Source organism: Doryrhamphus excisus, linkage group LG1 (genome assembly GCF_037039965.1).
Source record: "Doryrhamphus excisus strain RoL-2023G ecotype Guam linkage group LG1, RoL_Dexc_Guam_v1.1, whole genome shotgun sequence".
Lineage (NCBI taxonomy): Eukaryota > Metazoa > Chordata > Actinopteri > Syngnathiformes > Syngnathidae > Doryrhamphus > Doryrhamphus excisus.
In genome coordinates, this window is record NC_136357.1 from 26,260,205 (window position 1) to 26,283,184 (window position 22,980).

At 41.2% G+C, this 22,980-nt stretch overlaps 1 protein-coding gene across 2 annotated transcripts in view; it reads right to left on the bottom strand.

Annotated features, from left to right (window-relative positions):
- LOC131132060 (E3 SUMO-protein ligase PIAS1-like) overlaps positions 1–22,980 on the bottom strand; it is a 44,677-nt gene continuing 21,697 nt past the window's right edge. For both annotated transcript variants that reach the window (XM_058077251.2, XM_058077250.2), the window contains 12 exons: positions 17,102–17,597; positions 12,612–12,696; positions 12,405–12,543; positions 10,164–10,298; positions 9,924–10,029; positions 8,033–8,106; positions 6,686–6,846; positions 6,390–6,526; positions 4,677–4,926; positions 3,940–4,079; positions 3,810–3,850; positions 1–1,426 (listed from right to left, as the gene is read on the bottom strand). In XM_058077251.2, coding sequence (XP_057933234.2) covers positions 1,052–1,426; positions 3,810–3,850; positions 3,940–4,079; positions 4,677–4,926; positions 6,390–6,526; positions 6,686–6,846; positions 8,033–8,106; positions 9,924–10,029; positions 10,164–10,298; positions 12,405–12,543; positions 12,612–12,696; positions 17,102–17,594 — 2,136 coding nt within the window. In that variant the 5' untranslated portion in view covers positions 17,595–17,597 and the 3' untranslated portion in view covers positions 1–1,051. The remainder of the gene's footprint in view (positions 1,427–3,809; positions 3,851–3,939; positions 4,080–4,676; positions 4,927–6,389; positions 6,527–6,685; positions 6,847–8,032; positions 8,107–9,923; positions 10,030–10,163; positions 10,299–12,404; positions 12,544–12,611; positions 12,697–17,101; positions 17,598–22,980) is intronic.

Below are 22,980 nucleotides of genomic sequence, written 5' to 3' on the forward strand. Positions count from 1 at the left end.
CGCGACCCTCGTGAGGATAAGCAGTAGAAAATGAATGAATGAATGAGTTTCAAATGTGGCTGCACGGTGTTCAAGTGGTTAGCCTCACAGCTAGAAGACCCGAGTTCAATCCCACCCTCGGCCATCTCTGTGTGGAGTTTGCATGTTCTCCTCGTGCATGCGTGGCTTTTCTCCGGTTTCCTCCCACATTCCAAAAAACATGCTAGGTTAATTAGCGACTCCAAATTGTCCAAATTGGTATAAATGTGAGTGTGAATGGTTGTTTGTCTATATGTGCCCTGTGATTGGCTGGCCACCAGTCCAGGGTGTACCCCGCCTCTCATTTGAAGACAGCTGGGATAGGCTCCAGCACCCCCGCGACCCTCGTGATGGATGAAGGGCAAAATGAAACTTTAAGAGTTGGACTTCCAAAGTTGCATTCAAAGGTTTCAAGAAGGCGGAATGAAGGTCACTTGTAAGAAGTTCTAGAACATCCAGAAAGTCTTTTTGTGAGCAGTGTAAATGGGGAGGGGGGGGGGGGTGACCATCATCAAGGTACCTTCTTATTTTTGGCATTAATAAAATAAAAAAAATCCTTCCAGCTCTTAATATTAATTTACAAATATAAATAAAGTGACGATGAAACGCGTGTAAATGCTATAATACCGAGTCTTGAAAGGAAGTGAAAGCGACCCCCCCCCACGGAATGCATATTGCGTTCGACTGTGGAAGGAAATGGGACATCGGAACCGGCCAGGAAGTGACACCCCGGCGTGTGATGTCCTCGCTTAAAAACATCAACGGAAGCGTTGCCCCCCCCCCTTGATGGCGCGTACAAAAGTAAAAGAAGAAAATAGATTTTGTTCTCTCGGCACGCCGCCTCTCCTCGTGTTCGTAATAAAAAAAAAAAGAGCTTCCTGTTGCGTGTTCTGGCTTGTTGGTTCCGTGACGGTGGCGGTGCTGAAAAGGCGTTCAGCCGACCCGTACGAGACCGCTGCTGTCGGCGAGGAAAGACTCCCTTGGTGTTTGTCCCGCGCTACAATCCGGCAAGTCTCGGAATGGGTTCATAGCGTCAGTCCAGCGAAATAATGTCGGGTATTCCGCCGTAAAGAGCCGCCACCGCCGCCGCCTCGGCGCTACCCCGCGCGGCCAGCACCCCGGCGTGGGAGTGCGGCGTGTGCGAGGATAAGGAGTGCGTGTCGCGGAGGCTGGCGGACGATACGAGGTTGCTGCTACTGCTGCTGCTGTTGACGACCGAGTTGCCCGCGCCGTTTGTCGGGACGGTGAGCGAAGACGAAGCCGAAGAGGCTCCCGACTGATCCAGGAACAGCTGGGACGAGGCCGAGGCGGCGGAGGTGGTGCTGTAGGGCAGGAAGCGGTTGAGGAGCAGCTCGTGGTCGTCCGAGGTGGAGGCGGCCGCCGCTGCCGCCATGACCATGTTGTAATGCTGGGAGACAGGAAGTGGTACGGAGTTAATGGCGGCACATTTGACGGCTCAAACTAGCGTTGTCAACGAGACGCCGATGGAACCCGACATCCCGTTTCACATTGCTAGAAACCACTGCAGACAGGAATGGCTCTAAATACGTAGCATTAGCAGTAGAGCTAGCAGAGCGCTAGCTAGTCACAACAGCAAAACTTACATATGGTATCGCGATCTGATTTATCGTATTTACCGTATTTTCTGGAGTATAAGTCGCCAAAAATGCATAATTACCGTATTTTCCAGACTATAAGTCACACTTTTTTTCATAGGTTGGCTGTTCCTGCGACTCCTACTCCAGTGCGACTTATGTATGTTTTTATCTACCTTATTATGCATTTTTGGCTTTGTGCGACTTATGTATGTTTTTTTCTACCTTATTATGCATTTTTGGCCTTGTGCGACTTATACTCCAGTGCGACTTATGTATGTTTTTTTCTACCTTATTATGCATTTTTGGCCTTGTGCGACTTATGTATGTTTTTTTCTACCTTATTATGCATTTTTGGCCTTGTGCGACTTATACTCCAGTGTGACTTATGTATGTTTTTTTCTACCTAATTATGCATTTTTGGCCTTGTGCGACTTATACTCTGGAGAGACTTATGTATGTTTTTTTTCTACCTAATTATGCATTTCTGGCCTTGCGCGACTTATATTCCAGTGCGACTTATGCTTTTTTCTACCTAATTATGCATTTTTGGCCTTGTACGACTTTTTCTCCAGCGCGACTTATGTATGTTTTTATCTACCTTATTATGCATTTTTGGCCTTGTGCAACTTTTTCTCCAGTGCGACTTATGTATGTTTTTATCTACCTTATTATGCATTTTTGGCCTTGTGCGACTTATACTCCAGTGCGACTTACGTATGTTTTTATCTACTTTATTATGCATTTTTGGCCTTGTGCGACTAATACTCCAGTGCGACTTATGTATGTTTTTTTCTACCTTATTATGCATTTTTGGCCTTGTGTGACTTATGTATGTTTTTTTTTTAACTAATTATAAATTTTTGGCCTTGTGCAACTTATGTATGTTTTTATCTACCTTATTATGCATTTTTGGCCTAATGCGACTTATGTATGTTTTTTTTTACCTAATTATACATTTTTGGCCTTGTGCGACTTATACTCCAGTGCGACTTATGTATGTTTTTGTCTAGCTTATTATGCATTTTTGGCCTTGTGCGACTTATGTATGTTTTTATCTACCTTATTATGCATTTTTGGCCTAATGCGACTTATGTATGTTTTTTTTTACCTAATTATACATTTTTGGCCTTGTGCGACTTATACTCCAGTGCGACTTATGTATGTTTTTATCTACCTTATTATGCATTTTTGGCCTTGTGCGACTTATACTCCAGTGCGACTTATGTATGTTTTTTTCTACCTTATTATGCATTTTTGGCCTTGTGCGACTTATACTCCAGTGCGACTTATGTATGTTTTTATCTACCTTATTGTGCATTTTTGGCCTTGTGCGATTTATACTCCAGTGCGACTTATGTATGTTTTTATCTACCTTATTGTGCATTTTTGGCCTTGTGCAACTTATACTCCAGTGCGACTTATGTATGTTTTTTTCTACCTTATTATGCATTTTTGGCCTTGTGCGACTTATACTCCAGTGCGACTTATGTATGTTTTTATCTACCTTATTATGCATTTTTGGCCTTGTGTGACTTATGTATGTTTTTTTTACCTAATTATACATTTTTGGCCTTGTGCGACTTTTTCTGCAGTGCGACTTATGTATGTTTTTATCTACCTTATTATGCATTTTGGCCTTGTGTGACTTATACTCCAGTGCGACTTATGTTTTTTTCTACCTAATTATGCATTTTTGGCCTCATGCGACTTATGTATGTTTTTATCTACCTTATTATGCATTTTTGGCCTCGTGCGACTTATACTCCAGAGCGACTTGTGTTTTTTTTGTACCTAATTATGCATTTTTGCCTTGTGCGACTTATACTCTGGAGCAACTTATAGTCCAGAAAATACAGTAGGTAGAAAAAATCATACATAAGTCGCACTGGAGTATAAGTCGCACTTTTTGCGGGTAATTTATTTGACAAACTACTTGACCAAAGCAGACATTACGTCCTCTTGGAAGGCAAGTTCTAACAATAAAAGAATAGCGGACATGCTAACATATGCTAACACAATGGTTGTGACATGAACAGAAAAGGTGTCCAGTGTTTATGTAACATAAACAGTTTTTTCATTCATAAGTCGCTCTGGAGTATAAGTCGCAGGAACAGCCAACCTATGAAAAAAAAGTGTGACTTATAGTCCGGAAAATACGGTATTATTATAAAGGCATATATCCGTGACACGTACCTGATGATTGTCACCTTGCAGGAAAGAGAAGAAGTTCAAATCTGAAAAAAACAGAAGAAGAAGCAAAAAAGGGTGTGGTTAACACGAGAATGGTGTCACCTGGCGTCACGTGACCTGCGTTGGCGTTTACCTGGCAGGTCACCGGGGGCGTGGTAGTAAGGTCGATAGTCCTGGATGAGCGGGGGCACCGGAGGCATGTAGCTGGCGTCCACAGCGGGCATGCTGGGAGCACGGCTCACCGGAGAGGCCTGGTGGTGCAGGTTCAACACACTGACGGGGGAGGGGGGGGGGAGAAAAGATGTTATCCTCCTGTTGCGTGTGGAAGTTTTTGTTTTCTTAATTTAAAAAAAAATAAAATTCTAAGCTAACTGGTTAGCTTGCTGGGCCTTCTCAATGTGCCAATGTGGCAGAAATAATAAATATTACAAGTGTAAGGGTGACTATAGGGGTGCTATTTCATGTCTACAAGGCTCTAATAATGGTTTTTAAAAATGTTTTAACTACAACAATATTCCCTTTATTAACTTCGGAAGTGATTTACTTCCGTGGGGAATCTAAACTATAAGAAGAGGAGCAACTGGACTGGATATGGAGGAGCTCTGCTCTGCTTCGTGCTACTCCTTTTCGGACATGTTGAATTGTAATCACATGATCTAACTAATGATTGACATGATTAGGTCCCACCCCTGTCACATGGTTTTTATCTTTTCCCTGCAGAAAAAGACCTGAGTCAGCATGTGGACTAACTGGCACCAGGAAGTGAAAATCCAAACGTTCCTACTGAAGCGTGTTTGGTTCTTCACGCCAAATGCTCAAAACCCACCCAAGCAGTGCGGTGCTAATCTTATGAACCACTGAACCACTGACCCTTTGTTGAGGACGGGCGACGACGTCGGGGACATGGATGGACAGGCTCGCTTGGCTGGAGGAGGAAGCGTAGGCTGGGACGATGGCGGCGGCGGGGGTGGCGGCGACGGAGCATCCTGTCCTTCGTCTTCCGAGGAACTGTCTAACGTCAAATCTATCACCGCCGTTTTCTTGTCCTTGCTGATGTCGCTGTGGTTAGCGGACGAGTAGCCCTGCTGGTCGGAGCTCGCGGAGGTCAGACACGATGGACCTGCACGGGAACACGGGCAGACTGGTGTGCTTCATTCATGATTTCGGAGTCATCGGTTGGGTAACAGGAGTGTAAAGGGGACTATGGGGGTGCTATTTCATTTCCAGAGAGCTCTAATAATGTTAGGCGTATTTAGAAGGTGGTAAACAGATTTTCTGTGTCTTATTTTGTCTTATTGTGTCTACTATATTGGGTAACAGGAGTGCAAAGGTGACTATAGGGGTGCTAGTTCATTTCCAGGGAGCTCTAGTAATGTTAGGCATATATAGAAGGTGGTAAACAGATTTTCTGCGTCTTATTTTGTCTTATTGTGTCTACTATATTGGGTAACAGGAGTGTAAAGGTGACTATAGGGGTGCTATTTCATTTCCAGAGGGCTCTAATAATGTTAGGCGTATTTAGAAGGTGGTAAACAGATTTTCTGTGTCTTAATTTGTCTTATTGTGTCTACTATATTGGGTAACAGGAGTGTAAAGGTGACTATAGGGGTGCTAGTTCATTTCCAGGGAGCTCTAATAATGTTAGGCATATTTAGAAGGTGGTAAACAGATTTTCTGCGTCTTATTGTGTCTACTATATCGGGTAACAGGAGTGTAAAGGTGACTATAGGGGTGCTATTTCATTTCCAGAGAGCTCTAATAATGTTAGGTGTATTTAGATGGTGGTAAACAGATTTTCTGTGTCTTATTTTGTCTTATTGTGTCTACTATATTGGGTAACATGAGTGTAAAGGTAACTATAGGGGTGCTATTTCATTTCCAGAGAGCTCTAATAATGTTAGGCGTATTTAGAAGGTGGTAAACAGATTTTCTGCGTCTTATTGTGTCTACTATATTGGGTAACAGGAGTGTAAAGGTGACTATAGGGGTGCTAGTTCATTTCCAGGGAGCTCTAATAATGTTAGGCATATTTAGAAGGTGGTAAACAGATTTTCTGCGTCTTATTGTGTTTACTATATTGGGTAACAGTAGTGTAAAGGTGACTATAGGGGTGCTATTTCATTTCCAGAGAGCTCTAATAATGTTAGGTGTATTTAGATGGTGGTAAACAGATTTTCTGTGTCTTATTTTGTTTTATTGTGTCCACTATATTGGGTAACATGAGTGTAAAGGTAACTATAGGGGTGCTATTTCATTTCCAGAGAGCTCTAATAATGTTAGGCGTATTTAGAAGGTGGTAAACAGATTTTCTGCGTCTTATTGTGTTTACTATATTGGGTAACAGGAGTGTAAAGGTGACTATAGGGGTGCTAGTTCATTTCCAGGGAGCTCTAATAATGTTAGGCATATTTAGAAGGTGGTAAACAGATTTTCTGCGTCTTATTTTGTCTTATTGTGTCTACTATATTGGGTAACAGGAGTGTAAAGAAATGTCTAAGAAATGTACCAGTTGTTCCAGATGTTCCAATAATAAAGTGCTGGTCTGATGCTTTTTCATGAGCCTCCTTCGCTCCTTCGTCTTACCGTTCAGGCTGCTGTTTAAGGAGGCAGAGGAGACTTCTTGCACTTCCTTTTTTGCCCTCATGGGGGCCCAGTTGCCGTCTTCCTTGAACTGGATCTCGTCGCAATCCATGCAGGTGTTGAGGATCTCCACAAAAAGCCTGAGGAACCGTGAGAAGATTCAAATATGTCTTACATGCACTACTACTTCTACTATTACTACTACTACAACAGAGTACATGAGACAAAACTAACATAAATCAATCAATCATGGAATATTCTAGCTAAGAATGTTTTTTTTTTTTTAAACTTGTACTTACCCGTCAATGATGAGGTGTTCATAGGGGGCCTTCTTGTCGCAAACAGGACACACCCAGGTGGGCTTCTTCTCATTCATTTGGATATACAGCGTGGCGTCAAAGCACTGCAGGTGGGAGCACGTCAGCGCCCGGCACGGAATCATCAGCCGCATCTTCCCGAGCTGCACGGCGGTGCGGAAACACGTCACATAACACACACACATGACCCGAGCTACGTAAACGTTATATTGGGGCTCCAGCCTACATTTACGACCTCACAAGTCTGATGTAAACAAACACTGTTGCCCTAAAATGGCGCCCGTGGCCCAAAATGCATTGCGCAATCACATGCAGGTAATCTCAACAACAGTATTTCAACAACAACCAATTGTGGATGTTAACCGAAATACGCGCTAACTGGGGCAGATGTTAACCGACGCAAGAGGGTATATTATTATTTAGAAGGTGGTAAACAGGTTTTCTATGTTTTATTTTCTCTTGTTATGTCTACTATATTGGGTAATAGGAGTGTAAAGGTGACTATAGGGGTGCTATTTCATGGCTAGAGGTCTCCAATAATTTTAAGCGTATTTAAAAGGTAGTAAACAGATTTTCTGTGTTTTATTTTCTCTTATTATGTCTACTGTATTGGGTAATAGGAGTGGAAAGGTGACTATAGGGGTGCTATTTCATGGATGGAGGGTTCCAATAATGCTACCAAGCGTATTTAGAAGGGTAACAGGAGTGTAAAGGTGACTATAGGGGTGCTATTTCATTTCCAGAGAGCTCTAATAGTGTTAGGCGTATTTAGAAAGTGGTAAACAGATTTTCTGTGTCTTATTTTCTCTTATTATGTCTACTGTATTGGGTAATAGGAGCGTAATGGTGACTATAGGGGTGCTATTTCATTTCCAGAGGGCTCTAATAATGTTTGGAATATTTAGAAGGTGGTAAACAGATTTTCTGCGTCTTATTTTGTCTTATTGTGTCTACTATATTGGGTAACAGGAGTGTAAAGGTGACTATAGGGGTGCTATTTCATTTCCAGAGAGCTCTAATAATGTTAGGCATATTTAGAAGGTGGTAAACAGATTTTCTGCGTCTTATTTTGTCTTATTGTGTCTACTATATTGGGTAACAGGAGCGTAAAGGTGACTATAGGGGTGCTATTTCATTTCCAGAGGGCTCTAATAATGTGAGGCGTATTTAGAAGGTGGTAAACAGATTTTCTGTGCACATGCAGGTATCTCAACAACAGTATTTCAACAACAACCAATTCTGGATGTTAACCAAAATACGCGCTATAAACTGGGACGAATGTTAACCGAGGCAAGAGTGTATATTATTCCAGGATTGGGGGGGGCTTACCGGGCACAGCAACGACACACGAAGGCTAGTTGTGGCGATTTCACTGTCCGGGTCTGCTGTTAGCTTCTCTTTGACTGGAGTGAGAACAAAAACACAAGCACACGAGTGAAGAACAACACTCTTATTCCTACTAAGTTCACATTTTGGAGACTTGTTTTGGAGACAGTTCCCTGTTCCACTGTTTTTCTGGAATTCATATTTTTGGCTTCATAATTAGGAGAAAATAGCTTTGTTTCTTGAAAAAAACTTCTTATTTTCTCTTATTATGTCTACTATATTGGCAAATAGAAGTAGAAAGGTGACTATAGGGGTGCTATTCCATGTCTAGAGGGCTCTAATAATGTTACCAAGTGTATTTAGAAAGTGGTAAACAGGTTTTCTGTGTTTTATTTTCTCTTGTTATATCTACTATATTGGGTAATAGGAGTGTAAAGGTGACTATAGGGGTGCTATTTCATGGCTAGAGGGCTCCAATAATGTTAAGTGTATTAAAAAGGAGTAGAAAGGTGACTATAGGGGTGCTATTCCATGTCTACAGGGCTCTAATAATGTTACCAAGCGTATTTAGAAGGTGGTAAACAAGTTTTCTGTGTTTTATTTTCTCTTGTTATGTATACTATATTGGGTAATAGGAGTGGAAAGGTGACTATAGGGGTGTTATTTCATGGCTAGAGGGCTCCAATAATGTTAAGCGGTTTTAAAAGGAGTAGAAAGGTGACTATAGGGGTGCTATTCCATGTCTACAGGGCTCTAATAATGTTACCAAGCGTATTTAGAAGGTGGTAAACAAGTTTTCTGTGTTTTATTTTCTCTTGTTATGTATACTATATTGGGTAATAGGAGTGGAAAGGTGACTATAGGGGTGCTATTTCATGTCTAGAGGGCTCCAATAATGTTAAGCGGTTTTAAAAGGAGTAGAAAGGTGACTATAGGGGTGCTATTCCATGTCTACAGGGCTCTAATAATGTTACCAAGCGTATTTAGAAGGTGGTAAACAAGTTTTCTGTGTTTTATTTTCTCTTGTTATGTATACTATATTGGGTAATAGGAGTGGAAAGGTGACTATAGGGGTGTTATTTCATGGCTAGAAGGCTCCAATAATGTTACCAAGTGTAATTAGAAGGTGTAAACAGATATTCTGTGTCTTATTTTCTCGGTATAAGAGTATAAAGGTGAATATAGGGGTGCTATTTCATGGTTGGAGGGTTCCAATAATGTTACCAAGCGTATTTAGAAGGGTAACAGGAGTGTAAAGGTGACTGTAGGGGTGCTATTTCATTTCCAGAGGGCTCTAATAATGTTAGGCGTATTTAAAAGGTGGTAAACAGATTTTCTGTGTCTTATTTTGTCTTATTGTGCCTACTATATTGGGTAACAGGAGTGTAAAGGTGACTATAGGGGTGCTATTTCATTTCCAGAGGGCTCTAATAATGTTAGGCATATTTAGAAGGTGGTAAACAGATTTTCTGTGTCTTATTTTGTCTACTATATTGGGTAACAGGAGTGTAAAGGTGACTATAGGGGTGCTATTTCATTTCCAGAGGGCTCTAATATTGTTAGGCGTATTTAGAAGGTGATAACTGGTTTTCTGTGTCTTATTTTCTCTTATTATGCCTACCATATTGGGTAACAGGTGCGTAAAGGTGACTATAGGGGTGTTATTTCATATCTTGAGGACTCTAATAATGTTAAATACCGTATTTAGAACAGGTTTTCTTACAACAATATTCCATTAATTGACACTGAATCCTACTTTACAGAAATTCCCTTATTGTGCTTGGGTCTGGAACCAATGAAGGCACGACTCCCCAGGAGAAACACATAACTTGACAACTAGCAGTACTTGAGTATTTACTGCATACACCTTCCAGATGTTGAAGTGACGTCTTACTGAGTGCTCTGGAGTGGTCTGGGTTCCGTATGCCTTTGGCCCGTAGCCTCTGTAAGAGCACCGTGGATGACTGCTGCTTCACCAAGTACACTGCCATGGAGTAATTCTGGAGATACAAAAAACTTTTAGCTTTTTTTGGGGGGAGGAGTGGAATGTCTGCATGTAACCACAAGCAGACAAGGTGCTTGAATCGTACATAAGAACACATCACGCACCGAAATGTGCATCGAAGGTGCTTACCCTTCCAATCTCAGCGGTCCAGGACACCACGATGGTGTTAGGAACTGTGGTGGACAATCTGACCAGTGAGGTAATGTTGATGGGCCGGCTGGGCCGCTTGGGCTCAACGCCGTTTTTGGTTGGAGGAAGATAACCCTGTTGGGTTACATGGAAAAAGTGTATCAATGTCTTTGATTTCTATCATGGGTCCCAACTAGGGATGCTCACATCGATCGATTGGATGATTTCCATTAAAAAACAAACAAGCAATGCAGTAGTTAGGAGCTTATTTTTGTCCCGCAGGGAAGCGGACACCTGGTTCACGGGGTAGGTACTGACTAAGTGTCTATCATTGTCATGATACTAATGATGTCTTGTCCTCCAAAGAGAGGACATGTGGGTGAAGGTAATTTAGTGCTGGTGGCACCATCGCAGGGGTCTCCGACCTCACCAGGAGAATACTTGCTTCCAACTCCTGGTAGTTTTTTTGATGATGTTAAAGTCAGACTTTGTAATGACGGATTAGCGTAAAATAGCATTTCTGTTTGTGCTTGGTAAAGAAAGTAGTGTACAACTAAAATGTTGCCAGTGGTAACTAAATATTCTGTTATTTATGTAATCTAAAAAAGTACAAATTAAAAAATACAAAATCATTTTTTTCAAAATTAATTAATAGTTTAATTAATAATTTATTAAATTAAATTATTTTTGTATTTTTAAATAAAAAATTAAAAAATACAAATTATTATTTCATACAAATAATTATTAAAAATAATTATTGCACCCACTAAATCTAGAGAAAACAGATTTGAGCCAATGATTGCATTTATTTGCATTATGCTTCCTTTTCTTTGTTTTAAAAATATTATATTATTGATGGTCATGTGACGCATTAGCCGCCCTAGACTTTATTTTAATGTACATGTAATGCACATGTTAAATTCAGACTTTGTAATGACGGATTAGCGTAAAATAGCTGTTTGAGCGGAGATGTGCTTGGTAAAGAAAGTAGTGTACAACTAAAATGTTGCCAGTAGTAACTAAATATTCTGTTATTTATGTTATCTGAAAAATACAAATTCAAAAAATACAAAATCATTTTTTTAAATTAATTAATAGTTTAATAATTTTGTTAAAAATTACAAAATACACAATACAAAAAGCTATATTTTTTTAATTAATTAATAGTTTAATTAATAATTTAGTTACAAATTTTAAAATACAAATTATTATTTAATACAAATAATTATAAAAAATAATTTTTGCACCCACTAAATCTAGAGAAAACAGATTTGAGCCACTGATTGCATTTATTTGCATTATGCTTCCTTTCCTTTGTTTTAAAAATATTATATTATTGATGGTCATGTGACGCATTAGCCGCCCTAGACTGCATTTGGTAAAGAAAGTGGTGTACAACTGAAATGTTGCCAGTCGTAACTAAATATTCTGTTATTTATGTTATCGAAAAAATACAAATTAAAAAATACAAAATCAAATTAGTTTTAAATTAATTAATAGTTTAATTAATAATTTAGTTAAAAATTAAAAAATACAAAATAAAAAAGCTATATTTTTTTAATTAATTAATAGTTTAATTAATAATTTAGCTAAAAAATTTTAAATACAAATTATTATTTAATACAAATAATTATTAAAAATAATTATTCCACCCAATAAATCTAGAAAAAAACAGATTTGAGCCACTGATTGCATTTATTTGCATTATTCTTCTTTTTCTTTGTTTTAAAAATACTATATTATTGATGGTCATGTGACATGACTTGCAGGACTGCATTTTTACTTCTTATTTATTTAACTGCAGTACCAAATGTGACCAGTAGATGTACTTATGAGACACTTGCTTCCTATTCTGGCATGAGAAGATGGCAAACGCACCCTGCTGGGCCAATGCCGGGTGGCTCCACCCACTCTCTACCCTGGTTCCTCTGACCTCCAGGGCGGCACATGTGCTGCTTGGAGAGTGTGTCTGACAGCAGCGCTACCCTGTTGCCCCCCCACTCTGCTTGTGTGGGACTAAATATCCATGTCATGATGATCTATGGACGAATCAGTTTTTCGGGGTTCTATAGTACGGTATTCTTTTGTTCATATCATGCATGTGACGTACTGTATTATGCAATCAGCATCCAAGTGTGCATCGGTATCGTCATAGGAACCATCATAAGCCGTGCTGTGACTGTGGTGGTTATCTAACAGCAAATACGTCCATTTGGGAGTGTTTGAGTCATGGTTTCTCACCGGCAGGTTACATGGCTTCCCATTAACTTTCACACACAAACTGGGTGGAAAATGATCTTCCTGAGGACAGCTGGTCTCTGACAGGCAAAACCGCAACTGGACTTGAACTGAGAAATCACATTTGGTCCCCGAGATGTCCCTGGAATTCCAAGAAAAGAAAAGCAACCTCAGTGGTTCATTTATATGGCGGCTTCTCCTTTGTCTTACATTGAACCGCTGATCTGCTGGACTTGCTGTGGCGTTAATGCAAAGGCGAAACACGTCTCCTGAAATCTCTGGCTGTTATCCGAAGCTGCAGAAAAACAAAACATGGAAAAGATTAGATTAGATTCCAATAATTCACTTTGCATGCACGGTGGAGGCGAACGCCAGGATGTCAGGATGATGTCGCTGGCGTGCAAGATTCCCTCCATTATGGCGCGATAAGTCAACTCCTTACGTAGAAGATAAGACCAGATCAGAGAAGATATGCTTTTAGTACAGCAGCAACAGGAAAGAAAATATTAAAAAATTGAAAATTTTCGACCGCTTTTTCCTCACGAGGGTCGCGGGGGGGGGGGTGCTGGAGCCTATCCCAGAGAGGTGGGGTACACCCTGGACTGGTGGCCAGCCAATCACAGGGCACATATAGACAAACAACCATTCACACTCACATTCATACCTATGGACAATTTGGAGTCGCTAATTAACCTAGCATGTTTTTGGAATGTGGGAGGAAACCGGAGTACCCGGAGAAAACCCACGCATGCACAAGGAGAACATGCAAACTCCACACAGAGATGGCCGACGGTGGAATTGAACCCTGGTCTCTTAGCTGTGAGGTCTGCGCGTTAACCACTCGACCGCCATGCCGCATTAGAAACATTCATTCATTCATTCATTTTCTACCGCTTTTTCCTCATGAGCCTATCCCAGCTGTCTTCGGGCAAGAGGCGGGGTACACCCTGGACTGGTGGCCAGCCAATCACAGGGCACATATAGACAAACAACCATTCACACTCACATTCATACCTATGGACAATTTGGAGTCGCTAATTAACCTAGCATGTTTTTTGGAAAACCCATGCATGCACGGGGAGAACATGCAAACTCCACACAGAGATGGCCGACGGTGGAATTGAACCCTGGTCTCTTAGCTGTGAGGTCTGCACGCTAACCACTCGACCGCCGTACCTCATTAGAAACATTTTTGCCCTAATATTTGGTAGTGGTAATGGTTTTATTTCATTTGAACATGCATCAGATTACAATTGAATGCATCCCATAATCAGTTCACAGTTCCACATGTCCAAAAGGAGTAGGAAGAAGCAAAGCTTATTAAATCTTACCCCTCCATCTGGTACTTTTATAATCAGTCACTGTTATATTTGTTCACTTCCTGCTTTCCTAATATTTTTAAACTTTTTTTTATTAATTAAAAATATATATATAAACGGCACGGTGGTCGAGTGGTTAGCACGCAGACCTCACAGCTAGGAAACCAGGGTTCAATTCCTAACTCAGCCATCTCTGTGTGGAGTGTGCATGTTCTCCCCGGGTTTTCTCCGGGTACTCCGGTTTCCTCCCACATTCCAAAAAACATGCTAGGTTAATTAGCGACTCCAAATTGTCCATAGGTATGAATGTGAGTGTGAATGGTTGTTTGTCTATATGTGCCCTGTGATTGGCTGGCCACCAGTCCAGGGTGTACCCCGCCTCTCGCCCGAAGACAGCTGGGATAGGCTCCAGCACCCCCGCGACCCTCGTGAGGATAAGCGGTAGAAAATGAATGAATGAATGAATTCACTTGGGGCGGCGCGGTGGTCGAGTGGTTAGCGCGCAGACCTCACAGCTAGGAAACCAGGGTTCAACTCCACCCTCGGCCATCTCTGTGTGGCGTTTGCATGTTCTCCCCGTGCATGCGTGGGTTTTCTCCGGGTACTCCGGTTTCCTCCCACATTCCAAAAACATGCTAGGTTAATTAGCGACTCCAAATTGTCCATAGGTATGAATGTGAGTGTGAATGGTTGTTTGAATGAAAAAATGAATGAATGAATGAATGTTTGAATAACTCTTGTTCTGATTGTTTTCTCTTAATATTTTGACTTTATTAATATAAAATCACTGTTTTTTGTTTTTTTTTTTTTTGTTTTTTTTTTAGAATGTGCTGCAGGCCCCGGGGCTGCACTTTGGACACCCCCGCTGTGGCAACTGTTGTGTTTCAGAGTGCAAACACTTTTAGCGGAAGAAAGCCTGCAGAGGAAATAACGGCTGTGCCGTGACAGCCAGCGGGATGTAAATGTGAAATGGAAGATGGAAGAATGATGGGAATATTTGAAGAAAAGAAAAAGCGGCACGTCGGGAAGAGAGCACGTGAAAAGACGTGTTTCCCGGGCTGCCATGGATGGTATCGTATGTGTGATGTCATGTTAGCTATACGGCGTAGCGTACGTTCACTGTCCGCCTTTTTTTGGGGTGGCCGTCTGTGTGCCGCACAGCCAAATGGAATGTGATGTGCTTTCAGACTTTTCCTCCTCTTCGGCAAACTGAGCTAAAAATAGACCTCCATCACTCTATCACTCTCTATCACTCTGTCCTTGCTTTCCTTTTTCTAATGCTCACCCCCCAACCCCACCCCATCTCGCTCAAAGTCACTCTTTGAACCAAACTGGGTTTACATGTTTTTTTTTTTATGTATTTATGGTGGCTCGCCACAGATCAATCTGGCCCGCCACAAATACATCAGGCAGGGGTGTTAATTCATGTTTCTTATTTGGAAAGTCGTCAGTAGGCTTTAATGAAAACATTCCCTTTACTCGTGTTGAGTCCTACTTTGCAGAAAATTCACTTTTCCACGGTCGGGACTTGGAACCAATGGACCGCCATAAACCAAGGATGAGTTTAAAGTCTGTTGAAGTCAATAATAAGAAGCACTGGGCAGCATTTTTATTGACATATTTGAGCTGACACAAAAGCCAAATATTATTATTATTACATTTTATTATTATTATTACTATTATTATTATTAAATATTGAAATGTTTGTTGAAATGTAAGCTGGTTTTCAAAAAGCGTTAGCGCTAGCGAGGTTTTGTCGGAATGCTTTAAAGGTGGGGGGAACTGTCAGTGGGGGGTTTACAGTTTGACTCGATGCTCTCCATTTTTGTTGCATTTTCCTGCTTTCAGTTTCAAGTTCAGTCTGTACAGTAAAAAAAAATATATATATATATTAACAGTTTCTGTGGTATTTCAAATGGGGGGGGCAAAATATGTCTGTCCCTTGAGTGGTGGCATGCCAAAAAAAATAAGTGGGCACTGTATTACATGCATTTTTAAGATATGTTTTTTTTTATCCGTTTGTGTATCTTTAGAACACACAGAAAAGAGGAAGACCTGTGTCCATGTAGCATGTAGCATGTAGCATGTAGCAGCAAAAATTTCCTTTGAAATAACGTCCTTGGCTAACGAGTCTACTTTTGTAAAAGCGCTAATCGGCTTAATCAAATGAAACGAGTCGAGTTCTGTATCGGGTGTGGTCTCTGAAGTATGAGCTCAGTAATCTGCCCCATCAGCAGAAGAAAGCCCAGCTGGAGATTGTTAGCTCGCTCGAGTCTTTGCTGCACCCCCCCCCCCCCCCCAGGTTGAGTATGCCACATGCTCACGGGCGCAAAAAACAACTGACGAGAACGCAGTGCAACTTCGGGGTCAGATCTCCAGGTTCCAAGCGGTTTCGGGTCATTGTTGACCCACTTATGGAAGGTTGGGGTAGTAACACAAAAACAAAAAATTCTTAAAATGTATAAAAGGTAAGCTAATAATGTGAACGTCATGATATCAAAAACATGTTTTTTGAGGAATACCTGGAATATGAAATGATAAAAAAAAAATTCATTACAAAGATATTTCCAGAAAACAACATGACCGGGTCATTTTTGACCCATTTATGCATCTAAGGCAGGGGTCTCCAACATGCGGCCCGCGGGCCAAATGTGGCCCGCAGGACACTAGTTTGAGGCCCCGCCTTGATATGAAAGTTTAATGTTTGATATGGATGCTGTATGGTATCATGTACCCAGAAAAAATTATTACGTTTGATTAATGTTCATGTTAAAGGTTAAATAACTGTTAATAGTTATCCTCCCTATCCATGTGGAAGTGGTAAGTTTTTGGCTATTTAAGTTGAAAGGAAAGAACTTGAAGGCTACCGTTTAGGTTGCTAGCTCTCTAGTTTGCGAGTTAGCATGCGTCTCAAGACCCTGCAGTTGCGCAATATGTTGTAAATAAAGAGAGTATAAATGTGACTATAGTCGTGTTTTGTCATGTCTACAGGGCTCTAATAATGCTTTGTTCATTTTAATCTGAAAAAAATAATTTGTCTACCCACCAACTATATGTGGTTTCTTAAGTTTTTATTATTTGCTGTTTTATTATTATTATTATATTTATAGGACAGGAAGTGATGTCAGAGGTTCAGAATTGCTGTGGGATATGGCCCCAACAGCAGCCCGGGTATTTATGATTATTATGTTATTGTTATTGCGGCTGTTGTGAGATCATTTCAATAAATTGCAATAAATGCCTTTCCAACATTGTCACATTGAACAATTACTGACACCTAGTGGCCAATGTACGACACGACATTCACAATTATTATTCTGCATCATTTAAGCCAGCAGGGGCCGCCACATGCAAACCAGCGCCAACTGTATCAGCTCTTACCTAGACTGGTTGGTTTGATGAGTTCATCCAACATGTCATAAAACGGCAACCTCTGGAGCTTCACATCTGGGTGGACGGGGTGCAGAGGACCCGTGGCGGAGAGGTGGTGCGTCAAGCCGGTCAGCTCGTGTTTCCCGGGACCGAGCAGCGAGAGGGGTAGTAAGGCGGCGGGTGACGGGGCTCCGCCGTGACCCGCGTGACCCTCGTACGCCAGTTGCGTGAGGCCGGCGGGTAACGCAGCTCCGCCTCCTCCAACCACCCCCGCGGTGGCTGGGTGATGCGGGCCGGGCAGGGTGAGCTCCGAGTGAGACAACATTTTGGCAGGGAAGCGTCGGCGGTAGAGCTCTTTGATCTTCATGTGCACGGCGGGGCTGCAGCCCACTTTTATCAGATGTAACGCCTTGGTTAGCAGCTCATGCTTACGTCCGTGTTTGTTGCGGCCGGCGTAGCCCAGCAGGACCTGCAGCTCTGACACCCGTAGGCTCATCACCATTTGCTGTGGTGGAAAGAGAGAAAAATAAGAACACACGTGAATTTTCTGCACTCCACTACATGAGGTGAATTGCTAGTACAGGGGTCGGCAACCTTTACCGTCAAAAGAGCCATTTGGGCCCGTTTCCACCAAATGAAAACCCACTTGCCACTACAAAACTTATTTTTTCTGCATGTTGTCACCTGCAAAAACCATGACATGAATTGCTAGTACAGGGGTCGGCAACCTTTACCATCAAAAGAGCCATTTGGGCCCATTTCCACAAAATGAAAACCCACTTGGCACCACCAAACTTATTTTTTCTGCATGTTGTCACCTGCAAAAAACATGACATGAATGGCTAAGCAGGGGTCGGCAACCTTTACCATCAAAAGAGCCATTTGAGCCCGTTTCCATCAAATGAAAACCCACTTGGCAACACAAAACGTATTTTTTCTGCATGTTGTCACCTGCAGAAATCATGACATGAATTGCTAGTACAGGGGTCGGCAACCTTTACCATCAAAAGAGCCATTTGGGCCCGTTTCCACCAAATGAAAACCCACTTGGCAACATAAAATTTATTTTTTCTGCATGTTGTCACCTGCAAAAACCATGACATGAATTGCTAGTACAAGAGTCGGCAACCTTTACCATCAAAAGAGCAATTTGGGCCTGTTTCCACCAAATGAAAACCCACTTGGCACCACAAAACTTATTTTTTCTGCATGTTGTCACCTGCAAAAACCATGACATGAATTGCTAGTACAGGGGTCGGCAACCTTTACCGTCAAAAGAGCCATTTGGGCCCGTTTCCATCAAATGAAACCCACTTGGCAACACAAAACTTATTTTTTCTGCATGTTGTCACCTGCAAAAACCATGACATGAATTGCTAAGCAGGGGTCAGCAACCTTTACCATCAAAAGAGCCATTTGGGCCCGTTTCCATCAAATGAAAACCCACTTGGCACCACAAAACTAATTTTTTCTGCATGTTGTCACCTGCAAAACGATGACATAAATTGCTAGTACAAGGGTCGGCAACCTTTACCATCAAAAGAGCAATTTGGGCCCGTTTCCACCAAATGAAAACCCACTTGGCACCACAAAACTTATTTTTTCTGCATGTTGTCACCTGCAAAAACCATGACATGAATTGCTAGTACAAGGGTCGGCAACCTTTACCATCAAAAGAGCAATTTGGGCCCGTTTCCACCAAATGAAAACCCACTTGGCACCACAAAACTTATTTTTTCTGCATGTTGTCACCTGCAAAAACCATGACATGAATTGCTAGTACAGGGGTCGGCAACCTTTACCATCAAAAGAGCCATTTGGGCCCGTTTCCACCAAATGAAAACCCACTTGGCACCACAAGTTTTTGTTTGACTGCCATGTTTGTATGATAGTTTGTGAAGAAGATCAAATTCAGTTAGATAGAAATACATTAGAATATTTGCCAGAAAATGTCTGGAGGGGCTGTTTAAGATTCCTGTGCACCCTGGTCTTTGCATTTAATTGACATTCTAAATTATACAAACGGCAGCTTCGGGCTTTTTTTTCCCCTGACCCGGCATAAACATCAGTTATTTAGAAAACCAAAATACCAAAACAAAGGCCTCCTATTCCATGAAGGCACTCGTGTCTTTTGTTCAATTTACTTGGGGGCCACTGGAGCTAGGGTCTGGGCGAGGCTGGGGCGCATCAGGTTTTCCCCAAAAAAAACGCATTTATTAAAAACAGAAAAATGAATGAACTTTGCTTTAGTTCCGATTTTCTACAGGAAAAGCTCTGATAAAACATTCCACTGTTCTCAAATATCTCTCTTTTTATTTTTCTACCCAAAATAAGATGAAAAATAAATAAACAAATCAAGAATAAAGAAAATCAATCAGTAATAAACAAATATAATAATCATAATAAAACGGCAAATAATATAAACTTAAGAAACCACATATAGTTGGTGGGTAGACAAATTATTTTTTTCAGATTAAAATAAACAAAGCATTATTAGAGCCCTGTAGACATGACAAAACACGACTATAGTCACATTTATACTCTTTTTATTTACAACATATTGCGCAACTGCAGGGTCTTGAGACACATGCTAACTCGCAAACTAGAGAGCTAGCGACCTAAACGGTAGCCTTCAAGTTATTTCCTATAAACTTAAATAGCCAAAAACTTACCACTTCCACACAGATAGGGAGGATAACTATTAACAGTTATTTAACCTTTAACATGAACATTAATCAAACGTAATAATATTTTTTCTGGGTACATGATACCATACAGCATCCATATCAAACTTGTGCGGGCCGCACTAACATTAAACTTTCATATCAAGGCGGGGGCCTCAAACTAGTGTCCTGCGGGCCACATTTGGCCCGCGGGCTGCATGTTTGAGACCCCAGTGTGTTTCGCTAAAACACGGCCAGAGTATATACCATGTTACCTGAAGTCGCAGTTCATAAAAAACACCAACTAGAACATAATATATCGCAGGGAACAGTAAATTGAAAAAAAAAAGATCTTTAAACGGCAGATGGCGGCAGCCATGTTGAACAATCTCTGGCAGAAGTGACGTCATCGGGGTAAACAAACATGGTCGGCGTAGGTGACAGAGGATGTTTACAGTGAATTAGAGCCATGGTTTGAGCGATGTTTTGGAAGGGAGGAAGAACCATTTGGAAATGAAGTAGAGAACTTTCAGAACATGGACGCCATGAAGCCTCAAGACATGGAGACACAGAATGGGAAGTATAAATAAATCTACTCTGGAGTTGCTTATCCCTTAATTATTGTTTTAAATTGACTTCCTATTAAGCATAAAGGGGGTTTTAAGCTGTGAAAAGATGTTAATTTAACATAAATGATGCTTTGCAGCCTTGTCGCTATCATGGAATAGTGTTTTGCAGACATTATGGAAACATGACATGACTTCTTATTGTGTTGACTTTCAGGTAGTGGTTGTTATTGGCAGAATAGCATCCCTTTTCAAAGGGTTAAAGTGTACCCTCATAGAAGGCTAGCAGTCATCAGTGAAATGATCACTGCAAAAAAAAAAAAAAAACGGTCCATTTGTCTCTCCTTTTCTGCACTTGCTTTGTCCACTTTTGGGAACAAAGACAAACATACAGTATGACTTGGATGCTATGAACATCCAGCAGCAACACAACATCTACCAACAATTTAGCATCCGCCTTTAAAAGAAATATATCCAACAACAAACAATAAATAACGTTGAATAAAGTTGATAAATCATGTAACGGAGCCTTTAAAAACACAGTTTGCTTTCACAAGAAGCGTCAATCATAGCAGCAGCACGTACATGCTAGCAGCTGATTTCCCCCCCCACCCCCCCCAGAATGATTTGATCGCTTATGATTCTGTTGAACATTCCCATTCCACATACACACGCTGCCAAGGAACTGTCCTGCTGGTGACATAAATGACCAGTTCTATGAAATATGCATGCGGCGGTGTTGGAGGGGTGGAAGGGGTGGAGGGGGGGATGTGGCAAAAATGATGATACTGGCTGGCCACCATTTCATACAAACACACAAAGCAAAGCTCCCGCACTTTTCCAAAGCAAACATGCACGCACAAAACACACCCAAAAAAAAACAAAAAACACAACAAGGAACGTTCACCACATTCACACCACGCTGCCGATGTGTAGCATTCTTTGCCAAAAAAGGGGAAAATAAATACAGGATTTAAAGACACACTCAGGAGAATGGAGGAAAAGGGAGATAGAGTGCATGAATAGGCAATAGGTCCCCCCCGCCCCCCCCCACCGCATCTCCTCCTTTTGTCTGAGCTTCTGTCAAACAGCAACTGATAGAACTGATTGATCTTGGACTACAGTCAGGACTGTATCTCGCCGAGACGCATCAAATCGATATTTTCGTCTCAAACTTACAAGCAACCTCTTTTATATACTTTCCAGTAGGGCTGCACGGTGGTTGTGTGGTTAGCACGCAGACCTCACAGCTAGGAGACCCGGGGTTCAATTCCACTCTCGGCGATTTCTGTGTGGAGTTTGCATCCCCCCATGCATGCGTGGGTTTTCTCTCTGCCCCACTGGGAAATATTATCATATTAAAAGTGGCTAAAATTAGCTTGTAAGCCAACGTAACTATCAACAAAATACAAACACACAGATACCACCAAACCTAAAGCTTTCCTCGCTCACAGTGCAATGTTAGCATGCTAGCACTGCTAACATGCTAACGCCTAGTATAGTAGTGTTTTTATCAGTGTCTTGCCACTATGTAAATGTTAGCATGCCGGTAATGTTAACATGCTAATGTTAGCATGCTAACATGTAGCATGTTAACATAACAGTGTAAAGTTTTTAATGTTTCTAGTTAAGAAAATGATGAAAATGTCGGAGCATTTAAAAGCAGGCCACACAGCTAGGTGACCCGAGTTCAATTCCACCCTGTGTGGAGTTTGAATGTTCTCCCCGTGCATGCGTGGGTTTTCACCCGGGTACTCCGGTTTCCTCCCACATTCCAAAAAAAAAACATGCTAGGTTAATTAGCGACTCCAAATTGTCCATAGGTATGAATGTGAGTGTGAATGGTTGTTTGTCTATATTGCAAAAAAGCAGTGTGATGAGGCATTCCATGTTGTTGTGCTCATATATTTCATTCATTCATTCATTTTCTACCGCTTTTTCCTCACGAGGGTCGCGGGGGTGCTGGAGCCTATCCCAGATGTCTTTGGGCGAGAGGCGGGGTACACCCTGGACTGGTGGCCAGCCAATCACAGGGCACATATAGACAAACAACCATTCACACTCACATTCATACCTATGGACAATTTGGAGTCGCTAATTAACCTAGCATGTTTTTTGCAATTATTTGAATAATTCGAGTACCTCAATTACAAAAAATATTGGATTTTTTTTTTCGCTTACGTCACCAACGCGCCGACGTCACCCACGCAGAAGACGAAGAAGAAAGACGCGGGGCGATTGAAGAGGCAATTAAAGATTATTGCTCTTTAACCAAGCAAAAATATGTTTTTTTTGATTACTTGATTAATCAAATCAGATTAATCAGAAATCAGATTAATATCTGATCAACCTCCACGTGCAATATTAAGGCTCTAAATGCAATATATTAAGTTCTATGTGAAGTATTTCTATAATGCTTCATATTAACTCACTAGCAAGATCTCAGTGTCATATTATCTGCATACTGTATTTGTATATAACTCTGGGTAAAACTGTTGATTTTGTTAATACTTGGGTTGTTGATATTGTTTATTTTTCTATATTGTGTTTTTTTGTACTGCTTAACTGATTCTGTACTCTTACTGCTGTGCAACGCAAATTTTCCCAATGAGGGACGAATAAAGGCATATCTTATCTCTTATCTTAATCGACAAAAATT